General features: G+C 44.1%; 1 protein-coding gene across 2 annotated transcripts; it reads right to left on the minus strand.

The window, feature by feature from the left end:
• Window positions 1–2,729: 2,729 nt before the first annotated feature.
• LOC123111720 (E3 ubiquitin-protein ligase At1g12760) lies at window positions 2,730–7,903 on the minus strand. 2 transcript variants are annotated; one of them, XM_044532569.1, is made up of 5 exons: window positions 7,597–7,903; window positions 6,189–7,006; window positions 4,766–4,900; window positions 4,397–4,694; window positions 2,730–3,284 (listed from the first exon to the last, which is right to left on the minus strand). In XM_044532569.1, exons 2-5 carry the CDS (start codon window positions 6,764–6,766, stop codon window positions 3,048–3,050), a joined length of 1,248 nt encoding a protein of 415 aa, XP_044388504.1. In that variant the 5' UTR covers window positions 6,767–7,006; window positions 7,597–7,903; the 3' UTR covers window positions 2,730–3,047. The 2 variants fall into 2 exon arrangements, with proteins under 2 accessions (XP_044388504.1, XP_044388505.1); XM_044532570.1 differs by lacking the exon at window positions 7,597–7,903 and having other exon boundaries at window positions 6,189–6,466; window positions 6,508–6,717.
• Window positions 7,904–16,508: the final 8,605 nt, after the last annotated feature.

The raw sequence follows: 16,508 nt of genomic DNA on the forward strand, positions 1-16,508 counted from the left end.
AACAATATTGCAAGACGTGCATCACATCTCTTAGTGTTTCAAGTTGCAGAACAAAGAAAAAAGGAATGGCACATACAAGCCGAAAGGTAACAAAGAAGGTGAAAATTCTGCTAATGTTGCTGGTGATGATAGTTCCGATGATGCTCTTATTGTTATTGCTGGATGTGTTGAGACCAATGATGATTGGGTACTTGACACTGCATTTACTTTTCATATGTGCTCGCATAGAGATTGATTTACTACTTTTGATTCTACTACTACTGATACTGGTTCCGTTTTAGATTTTGATAATTCACCATGCATGATTGAAGGCATATGTTCCTTTCAAATCAAGATGTTTGATGGCACAATCAGAACTTTGACAGATTTTTGATATATCCCGAAGATGAAGAGAGGTCTTCTCTTTGTGAGCGCCCTTCATGCAAAACGGTACAAGTATTTAAGTGGAGATAGACCAAAGGTTCTCTTGTTGTGATGAAAGGTGACTTAAGTTTGACCAATGGTCTTTACTACCTTCGAGTTCTACCATTTCAGGTAATGCTACTCCGTTTATTTTAAAGAATTCTGATTGTTATGTTGCTAGCCTTGGGCATATGAACTTGGTTTGGCAGAGTTAACTAAGAAAGGTCTTCTTGATGGATATGAAACTGGAAAATTGGAATTTCGTGAGCATTGTATCTTCGGCAAGTACAAGAGGGTGAGTTCAACACTTCTAAATTCTAGTACCGTGTTGGACTAACCGTAGTACAAATGGTGTGGGGCGCTGCGTTGACGTCGATGCGTACAAGTATAACTCGTTTACTTGTCCTTAAAAAACTTTTATGTATTGCCTCTCATATATACCCCATATAGTCGCATCTAAAGGCAACTAAGAGCTTTGTTCATGACACACATCACGAGGCCGAAGAAGACTTTGACCCCAAGGACTTGGTGTATCTTTCAATTTCAATTAAGAGTTTTTACGTACGGGTTTGTGCTACTTAATATATACTCCCTCTTGTGCAGAAATATAAGAGTGTCTTATATTTCTTTACAGTGAGAGTATATTTTTGTCTTTTAAAAAATAATAAAATCTCGAACACTCAAAATAAACCATACAACATTATAATAATTAAATGAAGTAACCAGTCATCAGGAAAACGCCGCTGGTGTAAGCCACATTGTGGCCACCAGTCTGCCAGAGTACACAGCTCCTGGTATCTTTGGAAATAGACGAGATCACGAGAGGGAAATATTCGGTCCTGGCCTGGCGAGCTGCCACCCACCCTGCACGAGGGATTTCCAAAGCTAGGCCAGCAGGAGGATGCCAACATTCCGTGAAACTTCTCCACGACATCGACGTCTTCGCATCAGACAAAAAGTTTCCCTGCATAGACATCTCTCATGTTTCTTAAACTAATCAGTCATCAGGGAAAACGAGCTAACCGCAATGACAACAGCTGGAATAGGGGGGTTGTTCTCTGGTGTGGACTGCAGACATTCCGGCCTTGAATTATTGTGAGCATATTTGCAGCTGCCGGCCATATGCAACATGCCACCCAGTACATGCACACACGCATGGGAGGGGCAGCTGTAAGTCGCCACCTGCTTTGTGCTTGCTGAACGATGGCTTTGACTATCTAAAATGTTAGCTTCTGCCTCCTGAACATGCTTACCTTACATCATCTGGAGATTTTTTCAAAAAAAAAAGAGGCTGTTAAAATAATGTGAGAATGGTGCCAGAAACTGAGGGCCACTAGGGTTTTAAAAACATCGTAATATGAAAAATATGAGAATATGGTATCATGACATTTGGAATCCTGAGAATGAAAACACTAGAATCGGTAGCGGAAGTTGTTTGGTTGCGTCACGGGAAAAACCATGAGAATTTTATATAGATATTGAGTGCATGTCATGCTTGTCAAGATATAAGTGGATTTTCCAGTCAATCTGATGGAATTGTAGAACCTTCTGCGCTTAAGAACATAGGAACATGAAAAATGTAGGAATGGATATGCTGACATTTGGAATCGTACATGAACCAGCAAAAACACATAAACTTTCTATTGAGATATGACACCTAAACTTGCTAGAAATTCTATGGAATCGTGGTGTTGGAGAACAGTTAAGACGAATTTTGGAGAGGTCACTCCTTTGAATCAAATGGACTCTAGAAAAACCTCCTGTGTGTTGGAATCCTACAAAATTGATTTAAAATTCGTTTGAACCAAAGAAGCCATAGTGTAGAAAAACATTCCACCCAACTTTTGGAGAATTTATTCCTTTGAAATAAATGGATTCAAAAATTCCGAGTGGATCGGAATCCTACAAAAAATTCTTTGCACCAAGGGCATGCTGATTCCATACCTCTCCCTCCAGGCCTCTAGCATCTTTTTCACCGCTGCTTTCACATAGGTTTTCGGTTATTCAACTTCTGCTCATACATGACAAACACATCATTTTGCCTGAAGCAAATGTATATGTTCTTACGGAAACTTGTCTCCATCAATTTCTCAAATGCATGAGCAACAATAGGTTTGTAGGAAAGAAAACATTGTACACCCTCCGATCCAAAATAAGTGTCATGATTTTAGTTCATCTTGGATCGGGGGGAGTAGCAAATATAGCATCCCCAAAGCAACAAAAACGTTAGATTGGTGCTGCCTATTTGGTGCATGGTGCCAACCAAGAGAAACTCACAGTACTGGCTATTAAACAAATACCAAGCACAATGATAGCACACAACAGAATGCTCTCGAAGTTATCATTCTTCCTTCGACGAAATATATCATCCTTCCCTGCGCTCAGAAGTGAACTTTGTCTCTTTATTTACAAGCTCGACGTCAAATGATAAATCGGAATATAACATCACCTCCACTATACCACAAACATGCCATTACAAGCATCAGGTCTCCACTTGCTGTCATCTGTTTGGTGAACCAAGCGTAACAGTCTGACAGAAAGCAGTTTACTGCTTTTCTTGAGAATCAGCACACTGAATCCCATGAGCAACACTAGGCATACAACAAACAACAAAGCAAGCATATATCAGAGCAAAGGGACGTGTTCTATACACTAAATCTTGAGCTAGCTACACCTCTTCCTGCCATCCTATCAACACGGCGGCGGCCAAAGGGCAATCCAAAGAATGATCGAACCACGCCTCCAATCTCTGTCTTGCAGAGTGGGCATACTGCATTTATCTTGAGCCATTTATCGACACATTGCACATGAAACAAATGGTTGCAAGGAAGCTCGCGGAGCTCATCGTCATCTCCATACTTAGTAAGGCAGATGCAGCAAACCTGCACCAATATTAGAAACTTCGACAGTTATAACTTGTAAATCATGCTGAGAAAGAGCAAATGTGTCCCATATGAGTGTATTAGAAACTGATATGGTAAAGTATTTGGAGAACTTGGGGGGGGGGCAGCAATTTGGCCTACACCTAGCTATAATTTCTTTAAAAAAAAGGGCAAAACACTTCAAAAAATTATGATTTTTTTTACAATGAGCATGTGTTTGTTTGAACCACATGCACATTCTCATAAACAAATAATATGTGTAGAGCTCTGCGCGAAATCAGACAGAGTGGTGGGCCCCAGCTTATTACATGCAGGATGTTCCTTGCTGATGCTCTAAGAGGGGACATGCTGTTGAATAAGGAGACAACTTGTGAGTCATGCCGAGAAAGAGAGCAAATGTACCCCAGATGGTGAACAATGGAAATCAATATGGTAGAGTATTTGGAGACCTAGGCCATGATTTAGTATTGGCCAAATTGCAAAGAGTGGACACACTAACAGATACTCCCTCCGTCCCAAAATAAGTGTCGCTGATTCTAAATCAGTGACACTTATTTTGGGACGGAGGGAGTATTAATCTAGCCACCTGGAGTACATATTGAATAAGGAGATATCAATGTATGGAAGAGGAGTTCACATGCTAGCAAGAAAACTAGAATGATTTGAAGGTTCATGAGAAGAATACGTGGATATAGTAAGACACAGAAAAGTGTTCCTTGAAACCAAGAATATCTGTCAAAAGCACTTGAGAATAATCTGTGCTACCCATTGAGAACAAAAATTATATTTCGATGAATTGTCTGGTGAAAGTAGTGCACAAATATCATGAAAAACAATACCATCTATTGATAAATATTCTAAAGGTACACACAATAAATGTTGCAGCATAACACTGAATTGTTTGGTGAAGTAGTTCACAAAAATCACGAAAAACAATACCATCTATTGATAAATATTCTAAAGTAAGGTACACACACAATAAATGTTGCAGCATAACACTTGTGTTGAATGAAGCTATCGTTCCTAAATCATGGAGCATATGAAGCTCAATAGCAAATCCTTGCAGTATTTGTTGAATATCATGACACAGGAAAAGGATGCAGAATACTCACAGCATCTTCAGCAGAAACAACCCTTTCCTTTTTAGTTCCTGGGCCCAGGATGCCACCCTCGCTAAGATTCTCGGAGCTCGAAGCATGATCAAGCACCCAGTTTTTGCTTCGTTTTGGTTTAAATTTGTAGGTTGGCAATGCATCGATTAGCTCTTGAGTAGCTCCTCTACTTTGACCCAAATCCTCTTGGAGGCGCAAAACGGAAATTAAGCATGGAAAGCAGCAGCATATCGCTGCACACATGATGAACGGAATGGCATACCCAACACAACTAAGTGCAAGGAACGCTAAACATAGCCTGTGAAGGGGCAGCAAATCAGTTGGGAGTTCAACAAAAATAATGGAATAAACACAGAGCAGTGCAATTACCTATACATATTTGGAGCGTCCTGAGCATCTGATGAAGTGCCACGCCCACCAAAAATCCACACATTGCCGACAACAAACCATATAGCAAAGAAACAGTCTACAGCTGTCTTCGAGTGATAAGCCAATATGCTAGGCCTATAAAACATAATCACATCAAATAACAGCATTCATTCACTTCAAATTTAACATACAACCAAGTACTATAAGACCCCACATCACCAAGTTCTACAAGTTACTAACCAAATAAGAATACTTTAGACAAGAGTAAAATAGCAACAGTTTAACTCTAGCTAAAGAGGATATGTTATGAACTTATGATCCACATAGCTGCATACTTCTGTAAAGCACAACACAGAAGGGACCATCATCAAACCAGTCTAGTCAGACATGTGAAGCAGGCATGGTAATATTATGCTATGGCATAGGGAATTGCCCTAGTCCGTGGAACAAATTTCTACTATGTCTTCCTATACTTCCATAAGAAATAAGCAAATGAAAAAGAAAACGAGGATATATGATAACTAAGTTGTAGAATATTTCCTGTATATAGGTATATTTCTAGTTCTTTTCTGTTGAGGCTTTATGTGGTAGTTATATGCTAAAAGATATGAACGCATAATAATCTGCTGTGCCACTATATTCTTTAACTTTGAGGTGATGTGGTACACTAAGATTGACACTGGACATGTCGTTCAAGTGGCTTACACTAATTACATTGGTCCCTATTAAGTAAAGATATCAGCAAGATTTTGCTCACAAAGTGAACAGTTCTACAACTTTTTGCCATGTGGAATAAAAAACCTATGAAGTTCTCCTTTCCAAATTCACAAATCTTGGAAAGCCATCAAAAGGTGTTTCTTTTGCTGACTTCTTAAGGCTGACAGGCTTTCTGGCAAACCAAAAAAAGAACATATCCTTGAGAGATAAGCATGGAAAGGGAGAAGTTATGAAAAGAAGACGTTGAAATCTTTTCACAAAACACCCCTGTCCTGATTTACAGAAATTGTTGTGGTAGCTTTATACAATGCTATACTGTAAAATAAAACTGCACATATATTATCTTATCTCTACAAACTGATAATTGCATTTGCTTATTTTAAAGGTTTTGCTTAAGCTTTTATAATTTTTATTTAACTCCTATCTCAGATTGTTTTCACACTGTACATTTTTATATACCTACTACATAATTTTAATAAACAAGCGTAAGATCATACAAACTAAACTAATTGTGTGATGCTCTAAAGGTTGCCATTTCATTCAACTTAACCATTAACTTCTTCCTTCCACCATTTCAGATTTCTGGAAAACACATATAAGACCATAAGATTTAAAATGCATAGGAGTGTGACTGCATAGAAGGATTCCTCAAGATGTAGAAGCTTAGGGAATTCAAAATCAAAATTAACACGGAGTTAAATATCACCTTGGACAAGCAATTGTGATACACCCAAGATGCAAGACAGTACCACTGGCACGCTGATTGCGTCCTTCTGATGAAGATGAAGTCAAAGTAGGATAAGTTGTAGGTGGCTGTTCAGGTTCTTCCTCCGAAGGTCTGGGTCTGTTTCGATGGACATAGCGCCAATATACAAGAGGAAGACTTGCAGTGCAGCCAACTGTATAACCAATTATCCATGCAACTAAAGGGGCATGGGGAAGTTCATGTCTTGACAAGATGAGGATGACAATAGCAGCTGTAATCTGTGCTACATACATGACAAATTCAAACGAGATCCATAAACCAGAATTCCAAAGACTTGTTCCACGACCATAAAAACTATCTCTTCTAGGAAATGATAAATTTCTGGAGCTGTAAGCAGTTGGTGACGTTGATGCTGAAGACACTGGCGATGGCGTTCGCGTGCTTGTTGAAGGCCGATCTTCCTGATGTGGTTCATCCGTATCACTGTGCAGATCTTGATGACTGGTTGATGTTGATGCGGTTTCCCCATGTGCTACATTTATAACATGCTCGTGTGCATCACAGTTAGCATGCTCCATCAATAACTTGAATTTGAATTTATAGATTTCCAAATTAGCTCTAATCACACAAGAGCAAGCGCATACTCATCATGGCTAACCATATCTCATTCCCCATATTTTTTGACTAGGGGCTACAAAATGGCCGTGTTTTGGTGAAAATACAGCTGAGCAGAATATTGATTCTCAGTATAATCCACTGAATTTAGTTTGTCAATTAGGATAGCTTCAATTACTTCAAAGAAGATCCCAGTGCCTAGGCTACAAAATTTAAAACAAAGAACCTGTCATAAGCCTATTTCAATACATACACAAAGAATTGTAGACTTATAAATGCATTATGTAGGCGAAAGTATGAGCAGTGGAGGCCAATTGTGAGAAATAAAGCAGTAAAGCGAAGCATATGAGGCATACAACGAGTCTGCATATAGCATTTTTCAAGAATACTATCCTGTTTATTCCATTAGACAGGATTATCATGATGTTTAACAGACCATGGGCATCAGTGCAACACATGAACGTTCCCTAAAAGTCAAAGCGCCTGATGGATTTCAATCCGCATCATAAGTCGAATTTTGTTTCCCCGGCTATTTTTTGTACAGCTTGTTGAATAGGATACTAGTATTGAGCAATAAGGTTTTTATTTTTATTTTCTGCATAATTAATAAGGGCCTGACTCTTTATTCCGAGACTGATATAATCCTATCAGAGAATACCTCCAATTCTGCTCAATATCACTCCTCTCCAACGGGGGCGGATCAAGATGGCGTGCCGGGTGGGCGCATCGGCACACCCAAAAATTGTGAAGCTCGGTGTGATTTAACAAATCGCTAGGTGAAACAGCCCCATACCTCAAAACCCAATCGCCTCTGGGACGGGGTGGAGACAGCGGGAACACGACGTCCCGGCGAGGGAGGACGGGGACGGCGGTGGCGGCGGCGCGCGCGAGAGGCGAGAGGCGGGATTGAGGCGTCGGCGGCGACGCTGAGGTACGGCACGGCGGCAGCTGCAGCGCACGGTCGTCGACTATAGGAGAGAATTTCGCCACGCGGAAAGAGGGGCAGAGCGGGGGGTCCCTTTCGCGAGAGCGACTCAACCCATTTCCTCCCCTCATCCTCGGTGAATGGTGGATGTCCTGTGCGCTCTTCCGCGCTCCTGGTCCAGTGATCCGGAGAAAAGTAGAAGGGTGTTGTCCGCCCGCAATAATTGGCTAGGGACGTGCTGGTCTATGGGGCTAGTCTGTGCAGGTGGAAAATAGTTCGGCGCTCGTCTTCGCGTGCCAAGAACGTGTCGGTCCGAGCTATGCTTTTGTTTTACTTCAATTGCGGCCAAAAGTAAGAGCACTCTAGCACACAATCGTCATGTGGCAATGCTACATCTGCGTAAATTTTCTTAGAGCATCTGCGCCGTTTGTCTGGTTTGGCACGACCGATAGCGCTGACTCCAACAGCGACGTAAAAATTGAGCACACGCGCGTAGCTTCAGCGGCGGCGCAAAAAGGCAGCACGCGCTATACATTGCATATTTTTTTTTAATAAAACTAAAATAAAATTCATAGATAAAAAATGATACATAGATAATTTACGTAGTTCCATAGCTAGATAGATAAAAATAACTAGATAGTGCAACTACAACCTACTCCCAGTCGTCGGCACCATCATCATCATCACCATCCTCGTTGGTCTTGTCCGAGGTATCGAGCCATATGTCCGTCCAACGATCATCGTCAGACGTAAAGATCGTCTGCCCACCATTCTCAACAATTTCGCACTGCCATATCGCCAGGGCCTTCCGCCGACGCATGTCCAACCGCCGGTCGTGGCGCCTTTGCTCCTCCTTCTCGCGACGCCTTGCCCAGTAGGTTTGCTCGTAGGTGACGTCCTCCGGGTGGCACCGGCGCCACTCCGCCATGACCCGCTCGTCCTCCTGGGCGACGAGGAGGCGGCGTTGCCGCTAGGCGTGCTCCGCACGGTCTTCTGTCGTGTTAAGATGAGACAGCGGGGCACGGTCCAGCGCCTGCTGGAGCGTGTAGACGTCCTGGAAGTTCATCTGCGCGCGCGGCCTGCCTAGGCGCCACGCCGCCGCGTCGTACACGCGAGCAGCCTCGCGCGCCGTCCCGAAGGTGCCGAGGCCGAGCCGAAGTTCGCCGGACCGTATCTCGGAATAGAAACCGCCGCTGGGGCGCTGGCGGACGCCGCGGTAGCCCGACGCTGATCGGCGGCGCGGCGACATGGTGGTGCGTCGGTGGCGGGGCGCTGGAGCGGTGGGGGCGCGCGTGGCAGCGGAAGCAACGAGGAAGCGGTGGAGGCGCGCGTGGCAGCGGACACTACTAGGAAAATCCTTACCAGTAGCACTGGGTTTCTTGCTATTAGTAGCGCGGGCAGGCGCGCTACTGCTACGGCGCTACAACTATTTTTTAACAGTAGCGCTTGTTTGGCCGATGCGCTACTGGTATCTAAAGCTAGTTGTAGCGCGCTTTCACCCAACGCTACTGATAATTATCTACAGCGCGTGGAACTAGCCGGCGCTACTGTTACTTCAGTGCAACTGGTAATCTTTACCCCCACGCCACTACTAACTTTTGTAAACAAAATTGCGTTTTGGCTCTGTACACAATTAAACAGATCCACCGTTTATACAATAACATGCATATTCATTGAAAAGCAAGTGAGTCATCGATGAGCCAAAGTTATTAGAAGTTTCGACATGTGTCAAATATCTCATCATCATCAATCATGGTCGAATACATGTCTCGAAATATCGTTACAAGTCATTACGAGTTCTCAATACATGCAACTACATGGTCACATACTCATGTTTCATCATCAATGTAGACTATGATATGACCGCATAGAAGATAAGAGCGATCACGATGATCAAAAGCGGTATTATGTAGTAGTTTTTGCAGCGGCGCTGGTTCTGAATCTCCTGTTGTGCTATGAATCTCAAGTAATTAGCTTCGGCTTCCGCTCTACTATCAAACCCTTTCTAGCTTCCGCCAAAGAAGCCAGAGACTTGGGCCTGACACTCTGACCACTCATTATACACACCCGGAACATGCCCTACATACACGACATACCACTTCCTCGCCATTGTTGATCTATATACCTGTCAGAGATGCACATATATATACCATGAAGCGAATTCAACAAAACAATTATGAAATAGAAACAACATATATAGTAAACATAGTTAACAAATTTTATCGTACCGAAAGTAATTAACTAGAGCGCGGCACCATACATCTAATAGTTTCGTCGTACTGAGAGATTCGAAGTTTCGTCGTACAGAAAGTAACAAGTAACTAAACAAACACATTGTTTTTAAGCAGTGCACTCTTCCCATCTGTCCATATCTGGAAGGGTGCACCCAAGCTTAGTGAAAGGCGTCATGTCCTGACGCTGTAGGGAAATGCAGGTTCGGACATCATCTCGGGATATTGGGCCAGCGTAGAACATCCCATTCTCTTCGAAGACATCTTTGATGATGATGGACGCAATTTCTTGTTGGATCCGGTAGAAATCATTTCAAAGTCGATTATCCGGCACGGCTCCAAAGGCTTCGGCCCATCTCTGGATATGGGTATCGGATGAAGATTTCATGCAAAGTGATTGCACATTCCTTCTGTACTCCATCATTAGATGGATGACGTAGAATCCATCATTCTCACTTCTTGCCGGTTGTTGGATGCAACAGAAGTCGGTCTTGTGGCTGAAACAAAGCACGGCCTTATTTGTTTTTTTTGTGTTGGATGTAGCCACCCCGCATGCTGAAGCCCAGCATAGCTCTGTCCAGAACATACTTTATATGTGTGTAATCTTTCTTCTGTATGTTCTTCGACGGGTCCAAATATAGAGCGCGGGAGTAACGCGGGTAAAGAACAATGAGAACGGCACGACACCCCCGCTGCGCAAAATACACGATCAAGTTTAGCCTCCATGCATGCAAAGTAACTATTGAAATGCACGAAAGGATGTATGTGTTATAGTGCTATCCGCGGATGACTTACCTGGGATGATAAGGTAGGAGAATCGTTTCTTTGTCCTTATTGCTGACCAAGAATTCTTTGATGTACTGACTCGCATATTGACGGTTGGCGTCGTTGATTGACAAGAAGCCCTCATGCATTTAGTATGGGTCCGCGACCACAAGACCGGTGACTTGCTCTCTCCTGATGATGTAGTTCATGTGCAGCGCATACAGGCGGACGAACGTAAAATCGAGTGTCCTCATTTGAAACATCTGGAAGATGTAATCAAACCTCAGGAAGAAGAGGTCCGCGGGGCATGTGTGGACATACATCTTGCAACTGCTCGGCACATGAACCATATAAAGTGGGTATCCTGGATCATCTGAGGCGAGGAGGCTTCTCTCTGTCGAAAGCACATAGTCATGGAGTCTCCTGAGATCCCCTTCTATGGCAGCTAGTGCATTCGCCGGTACCATTGGCTGTCTCGCGACATGGATTAATGGCGCATGTTTCATTGGTACATGGTCAACCTTGGTCGAAGGCGACTGGCTGCTAGAACCAACATTGTCAGCTTTATTGGATTTTCTCGCCGCCGGTCTCTTCCTCTGCTTCTTCTTGGTGGGCTGAGGTGCTGGTGGGTCTGTCAGACCCTCCCTGAGCACCACCCCTAGTGTTGTCGGGCTCAGCATTGGACGACTCTGTCTAAGTAGTTGAGCTTGGGTGGAGCTGGCATCTGGAGGCGTGTCCTGCGAGGATTGCATGAACAAAGACTTCTTGCACTCCCGAGGACGTTCCGGCTCTGGTACATGCATCTCATATTCATATGGTTGACTCATTGTTACTTCGTTGTCAAAGGCAGTATTTAAATACTGGTTAGGGTCATCGTCGGCCTCCTCCATGTCATGATCCCTATCCTCTTCCATGGGGCAGATGGCTTCATCTGCCGGCGGAACGGTTGGCCCTCCTTCCTCATGTCTCTCGATCTCAGCAAGCAGCACAGACGATGGTTGTGCTTGTGTAGGTGGTGTTTTGGTCATACCTTCCTAAGGTCCTGTTGGTGTGCTCCCGGCCACCTCGACACGAAGAAGATTTTTCGGCCACAAGATCGGCCAATTTTTGCATTGGCCAAGCTACGTGGGGGTCTCATCATCCTCTCCATCGGTTTGTATCGGACGAGGGAGACCCTCGTAGCCCGCTTTCACACTCGCCATGGAGACCCTTAAGGCATTATCAGGCATCTGCCGGCGGTGAAACAATCGATCCTTAGGCTTCACTATAGTACCCTTCCCCACATCCACCAACCCGCCCTTCATGTTGTAAAGGAGGGTGCACGGAGTGGAGTCGGCCTACAAAGACATATACGTGCAGCGTCAAAGATCCAAAAAGAACGGAAACTGAATATTAATTAATTAGTTGAGTTGATGAAGGTGCGACGACGCGTATTTACCGTGAGGGCGTCGAGCTCAGCCAATGTCGACGGCCCGACATTCAAGCCAGAGACGGAGCTAGGGCTGCTGTGAGAGCTGGGCGGAGGAGCATGTGCTGGAGGAGGTGCGGGTGCGGTTGCCATACTAGGTATGGGTATGGGTGCGATGTTCATTGAGTTGCTCCCGGTGAAGCTAGGCATGGGAAAACCACTTGGTGGCGCATTTGGATTTTGTTGCACCCATGTGACCACTGTTGGAATCAAGCTTGTAAAGGCATCCACGAAATCAGATCTACAGGCAGCGATTATCTCAGCTTTGGTCTCAGCTTTTTCTTTCTCCATCGCCCGCGCCACCTTCTCGTTGATAGTCACTTAACTGAACTTTTTTCTCTGTCTTTTGGCCTCGGGGTCCTCGCTATAATAGTACTTCCAAGTGGCCCCATCCCCGGCGCCATGCACATGTCCATATTGCGGCCGCTGGCCGGGCGGGTGTCCCATCATTATGTTCATGGCCCCGTTGAAAGGAGTGTCCCACTTGTACTTTGCCGACGACTGAGTCGACGAGTCGCTCTCGACCGCAAGCTTGTGTTGCTCTCTCTGCAAAATGGACCGTGAATCATTTACGAATGCGACTAGAATGTAGTAGACTTTGTTAATCAGAACCTAATATGTAAGGTGGTAAAAGGATAACTACCAGTAATTTCATGAATTTCCTAGTCGGCCCATCAGTGAAAAAAAATCTTTTTCTTGGGGTCCCACGAGAATTGGGCCCTGATGAAGTCGTGCTCCTGCTGGTCGGTGAACTCAGCCAATGGGTCTGGGATCCCGTGACGTTCACATTCTGCATCCTCCTTAGCCCACACGGGCCTCTTTCCCGTGTAACCACGACTTCCAAGGCGGTGGTTCCCCATGTTCTTTGCCTGCAGCTGCGTGCCTCTCTCCGACCTGGCCTTGGCATCTTCTTCATTGCAAGTCTCCTTGAACTTTTCAAAGTCCTCTATCATAATTTTTGGATTGTCTGCAACAATCTCGGCGTAGGTTTCATGGTCTACTTGAATCGCCCTTTTCACCCTAGTTTTCCAAGCGCTCAATGCGTTGCTGAACTTCCCTAGGGCTTTGTTGTTGATTTTTTTCATGGCATCATCATCCCATGGGTCGACTTCGTCATTACGACCAGGGAACAGGAATCTTACGTGCAACCTAGTTAGAAGCAGCTTCTTCAACTGATCATTCTTCCGTATTTTTGTGGTGTTGATGTTAGCGGTATCCCGTAGGATGCATGCTAGTTGGTTGTCGTAACAAGCTGCCACTTCTCACGGCTCTATTGGCTCGAACTCGCCAGGGTGCACCGCCGTGACCACCAGTCTTCCGGTGCCGAGCTCATTTCGGCGTCGTGTCCTCTTTTCCTTCTTTCCCTCACTGGCTTGGGAGGTCCCACCTTCCGTGCTATAGTTAGGAACATCATTAGTGCCAGTCTCAGTGCCGGTGTCGTTGGTGGCATCAGTGTCGACGCCGGCGCCACCACCGTCGTCATCCGTCATGACAAGGCGGTTTGGACACCCAGCTTCCTATCTCTCCTGATCCGCCAGAAAGTCGAGGTAGGCGTGTGCTCGACCTAATTGGGAGTGAGAACCTCCGGCCCCATCGGTGTCGGTCATGTTTCCTAGGGTTCAATGTCGTAGTCGTTTAATTATCGAGCTTTATATAATAAAGTGAATAATGACAAAAAAAGTGACCTTTGTTTTGCCAGAAATGTCGTTTCATTCCCGTCGCGACAAATCTCAAGCACTCGATATGTCCAACTTTCTAGCACAAGTCATGCCGATATTCATGGAAAATTTTGGCATGACCTTTGCTAGAAAGTGCACATATAGAGCGCCTGAAATTTGCCGGAATGGAAATGAATCAACATTTCCGGCAAAACATAGGTCACTTAGCAATCGGTTTCCCTGCAAATGACAATAAGCACTATGTGCTGAAGTGATGTGTGTCATCACATGCATGTCAAGTGGATTCACATCACCCAGAGGTGTGCAACAATGATTAAGTCTCACAACATCAAGTGCACTTTAGTTTAGTCAACAGAAGAAAACTCATTACATCTCCACATGGCTAGGCAAAGAACAAAAGCAGTAGACTAAGAAGGCAGCAGTGCCTCTGTTTAGATGCAAGTTAAGATTCAGAAATGTATCATTTGCCTCTGTATATGTTCACTTTTTTTGCCTCATGAACTACAAATGGACATCAACTACAAATTTAAAAAACTTCAAGTGGACAGCAACATAAGCTAACAAATGCTACTACTCATGAAGTCAATTTGGACACCCTACATAGAAAAATTGGCCCTAACTAAAGAACAACAGGAAAGGAGGGGGTGGCTTACCGCATGTCGGGGTCAGGGTCGTCGGGGCTGAGGGGGTGGCGTCGGGGTCACGGGGTGATGTCTACTACACAACCTTCTTCTTGTAGACGTTGTTGGGCCTGCAAGTGCACAGGTTTGTAGGACAGTAGCAATTTTCCCTCAAGTGGATGACCTAAGGTTTATCAATCCGTAGGAGGCGTAGGATGAAGATGGTCTCTCTCAAACAACCCTGCAACCAAATAACAAAGAGTCTCTTGTGTACCCAACACACCCAATACAACGGTAAATTGTATAGGTGCACTAGTTCGGCAAAGAGATGGTGATACAAGTGCAATATGGATAGTAGATAAAGGTATTTGTAATCTGAAATTATAAAAACAGCAAGGTAACAAGTGGTAAAAGTGAGCGTAAACGGTATTGCAATGGTAGGAAACAAGGCCTAGGGTTCATACTTTCACTAATGCAAGTTCTCTCAACAATAATAACATAGATAGATCATATAACAATCCCTCAACATGCAACAAAGAGTCACTCCAAAGCCACTAATAGCGGAGAACAAACAAAGAGATTATGGTAGGGTACGAAACCACCTCAAAGTTATTCTTTCGGATCAATCTATTCAAGAGTTCATACTAGAATAACACCTTAAGACACAAATCAACCAAAACCCTAATGTCACCTAGATACTCCATTGTCACCTCAAGTATCAGTGGGCATGATTATATGATATGCATCACACAATCTCAGATTCATCTATTCAACCAACACAAAGTACTTCAAAGAGTGCCCCAAAGTTTCTACCGGAGAGTTAAGAACGTGTGCCAACCCCTATGCATAGGTTCATGGGCGGAACCCGCAAGTTGGTCACCAAAACATACATCAAGTGGCACATGATATCCCATTGTCACCACAGATAAGCACGGCAAGACATATATCAGGTGTTCTCATAAAAGACTCAATCCGACAAGATAACTTCAAGAGGAAAACTCAATTCATCACAAGAGAGTAGAGGGGGAGAAACATCATAAGATCCAACTACAATAGCGAAGCTCGGGATACATCAAGATCGTGCCATAGAGGGAACACGAGAGAGAGAAAGATCAAACACATAGCTACTGGTACATACCCTTAGCCTCGAGGGTGAACTACTCCCTCCTCGTCATGGATAGCACCGGGATGATGAAGATGGCCACCGGTGAAGGATTCCCCCTCCGTCAGGGTGACGGGAAGGGCTCCCGAGAGGTTTTTGGTGGCTACAGAGGCTTGCAGCGGCGGATCTCCTGATCTATCTTGATATTCAATGGTTTTAGGGTACGTAGGCTTATATAGGCGAAAGAAGTCGATCGGGGGGTGCTCGAGGAGTCCACGAGATAGGGGGCGCGCCCAGTAGGGGAGGGCGCGCCCTCCTATCTCGTGGCCTCCTCGAGGCTCTTCTGACGTGAACTTCAAGTCTCCTCGGTGATATTCTTCCAAAAATCACGCTGCCGAAGGTTTCATTCCGTTTGATATTCCTTTTCTTCGAAATACTGAAATAGGCAATAAAACGACAATATGGGTTGGGCCTCCAGTTAGTAGGTTAGTCCCAAAAATAATATAAAAGTGTATAATAAAGCCCATAATCATTCAAAACAGATAATATAATAGCATGGAACAATCAAAAATTATAGATACGTTGGAGACGTATCAAGCATCCCCAAGCTTAATTCCTGCTCGTCCTCGAGTAGGTAAATGATAAAAACAGAATTTCTGATGTGGAATGCTACCTAGCATAATTCTCAATGTAATTTCCTTTATTGTGGCATGAATGTTCAGATCCAAATGATTCAAAATAAAAGTTCATATTGAGAAAATAAATAGCAATACTTCAAGCATACTAACGAAAGCAATCATGTCTTCTCAAAATAACATGGCTAAAGGAAGTTCATCCCTACAAAATCATATAGTTAGGCTATGCTTCATTTTCGTCACACAAATATGTTCCCAACTTCTATACCCCCGATGACAA

This window comes from Triticum aestivum, chromosome 5B, assembly GCF_018294505.1.
Source record: "Triticum aestivum cultivar Chinese Spring chromosome 5B, IWGSC CS RefSeq v2.1, whole genome shotgun sequence".
Lineage (NCBI taxonomy): Eukaryota > Viridiplantae > Streptophyta > Magnoliopsida > Poales > Poaceae > Triticum > Triticum aestivum.

Bases quoted from the DNA above. Each gene is read 5' to 3' on its own strand.
- LOC123111720 (XM_044532569.1), bottom strand. From the start codon at position 6,766: ATGGAGCATGCTAACTGTGATGCACACGAGCATGTTATAAATGTAGCA. The intron at 4,901-6,188 runs GTGATATTTAAC...TATGTTTTATAG, and splicing joins ATCACAATTGCTTGTCCAAG to GCCTAGCATATTGGCTTATC. The intron at 3,285-4,396 runs GTGAGTATTCTG...ATATTGGTGCAG, and splicing joins TTGTTTCTGCTGAAGATGCT to GTTTGCTGCATCTGCCTTAC.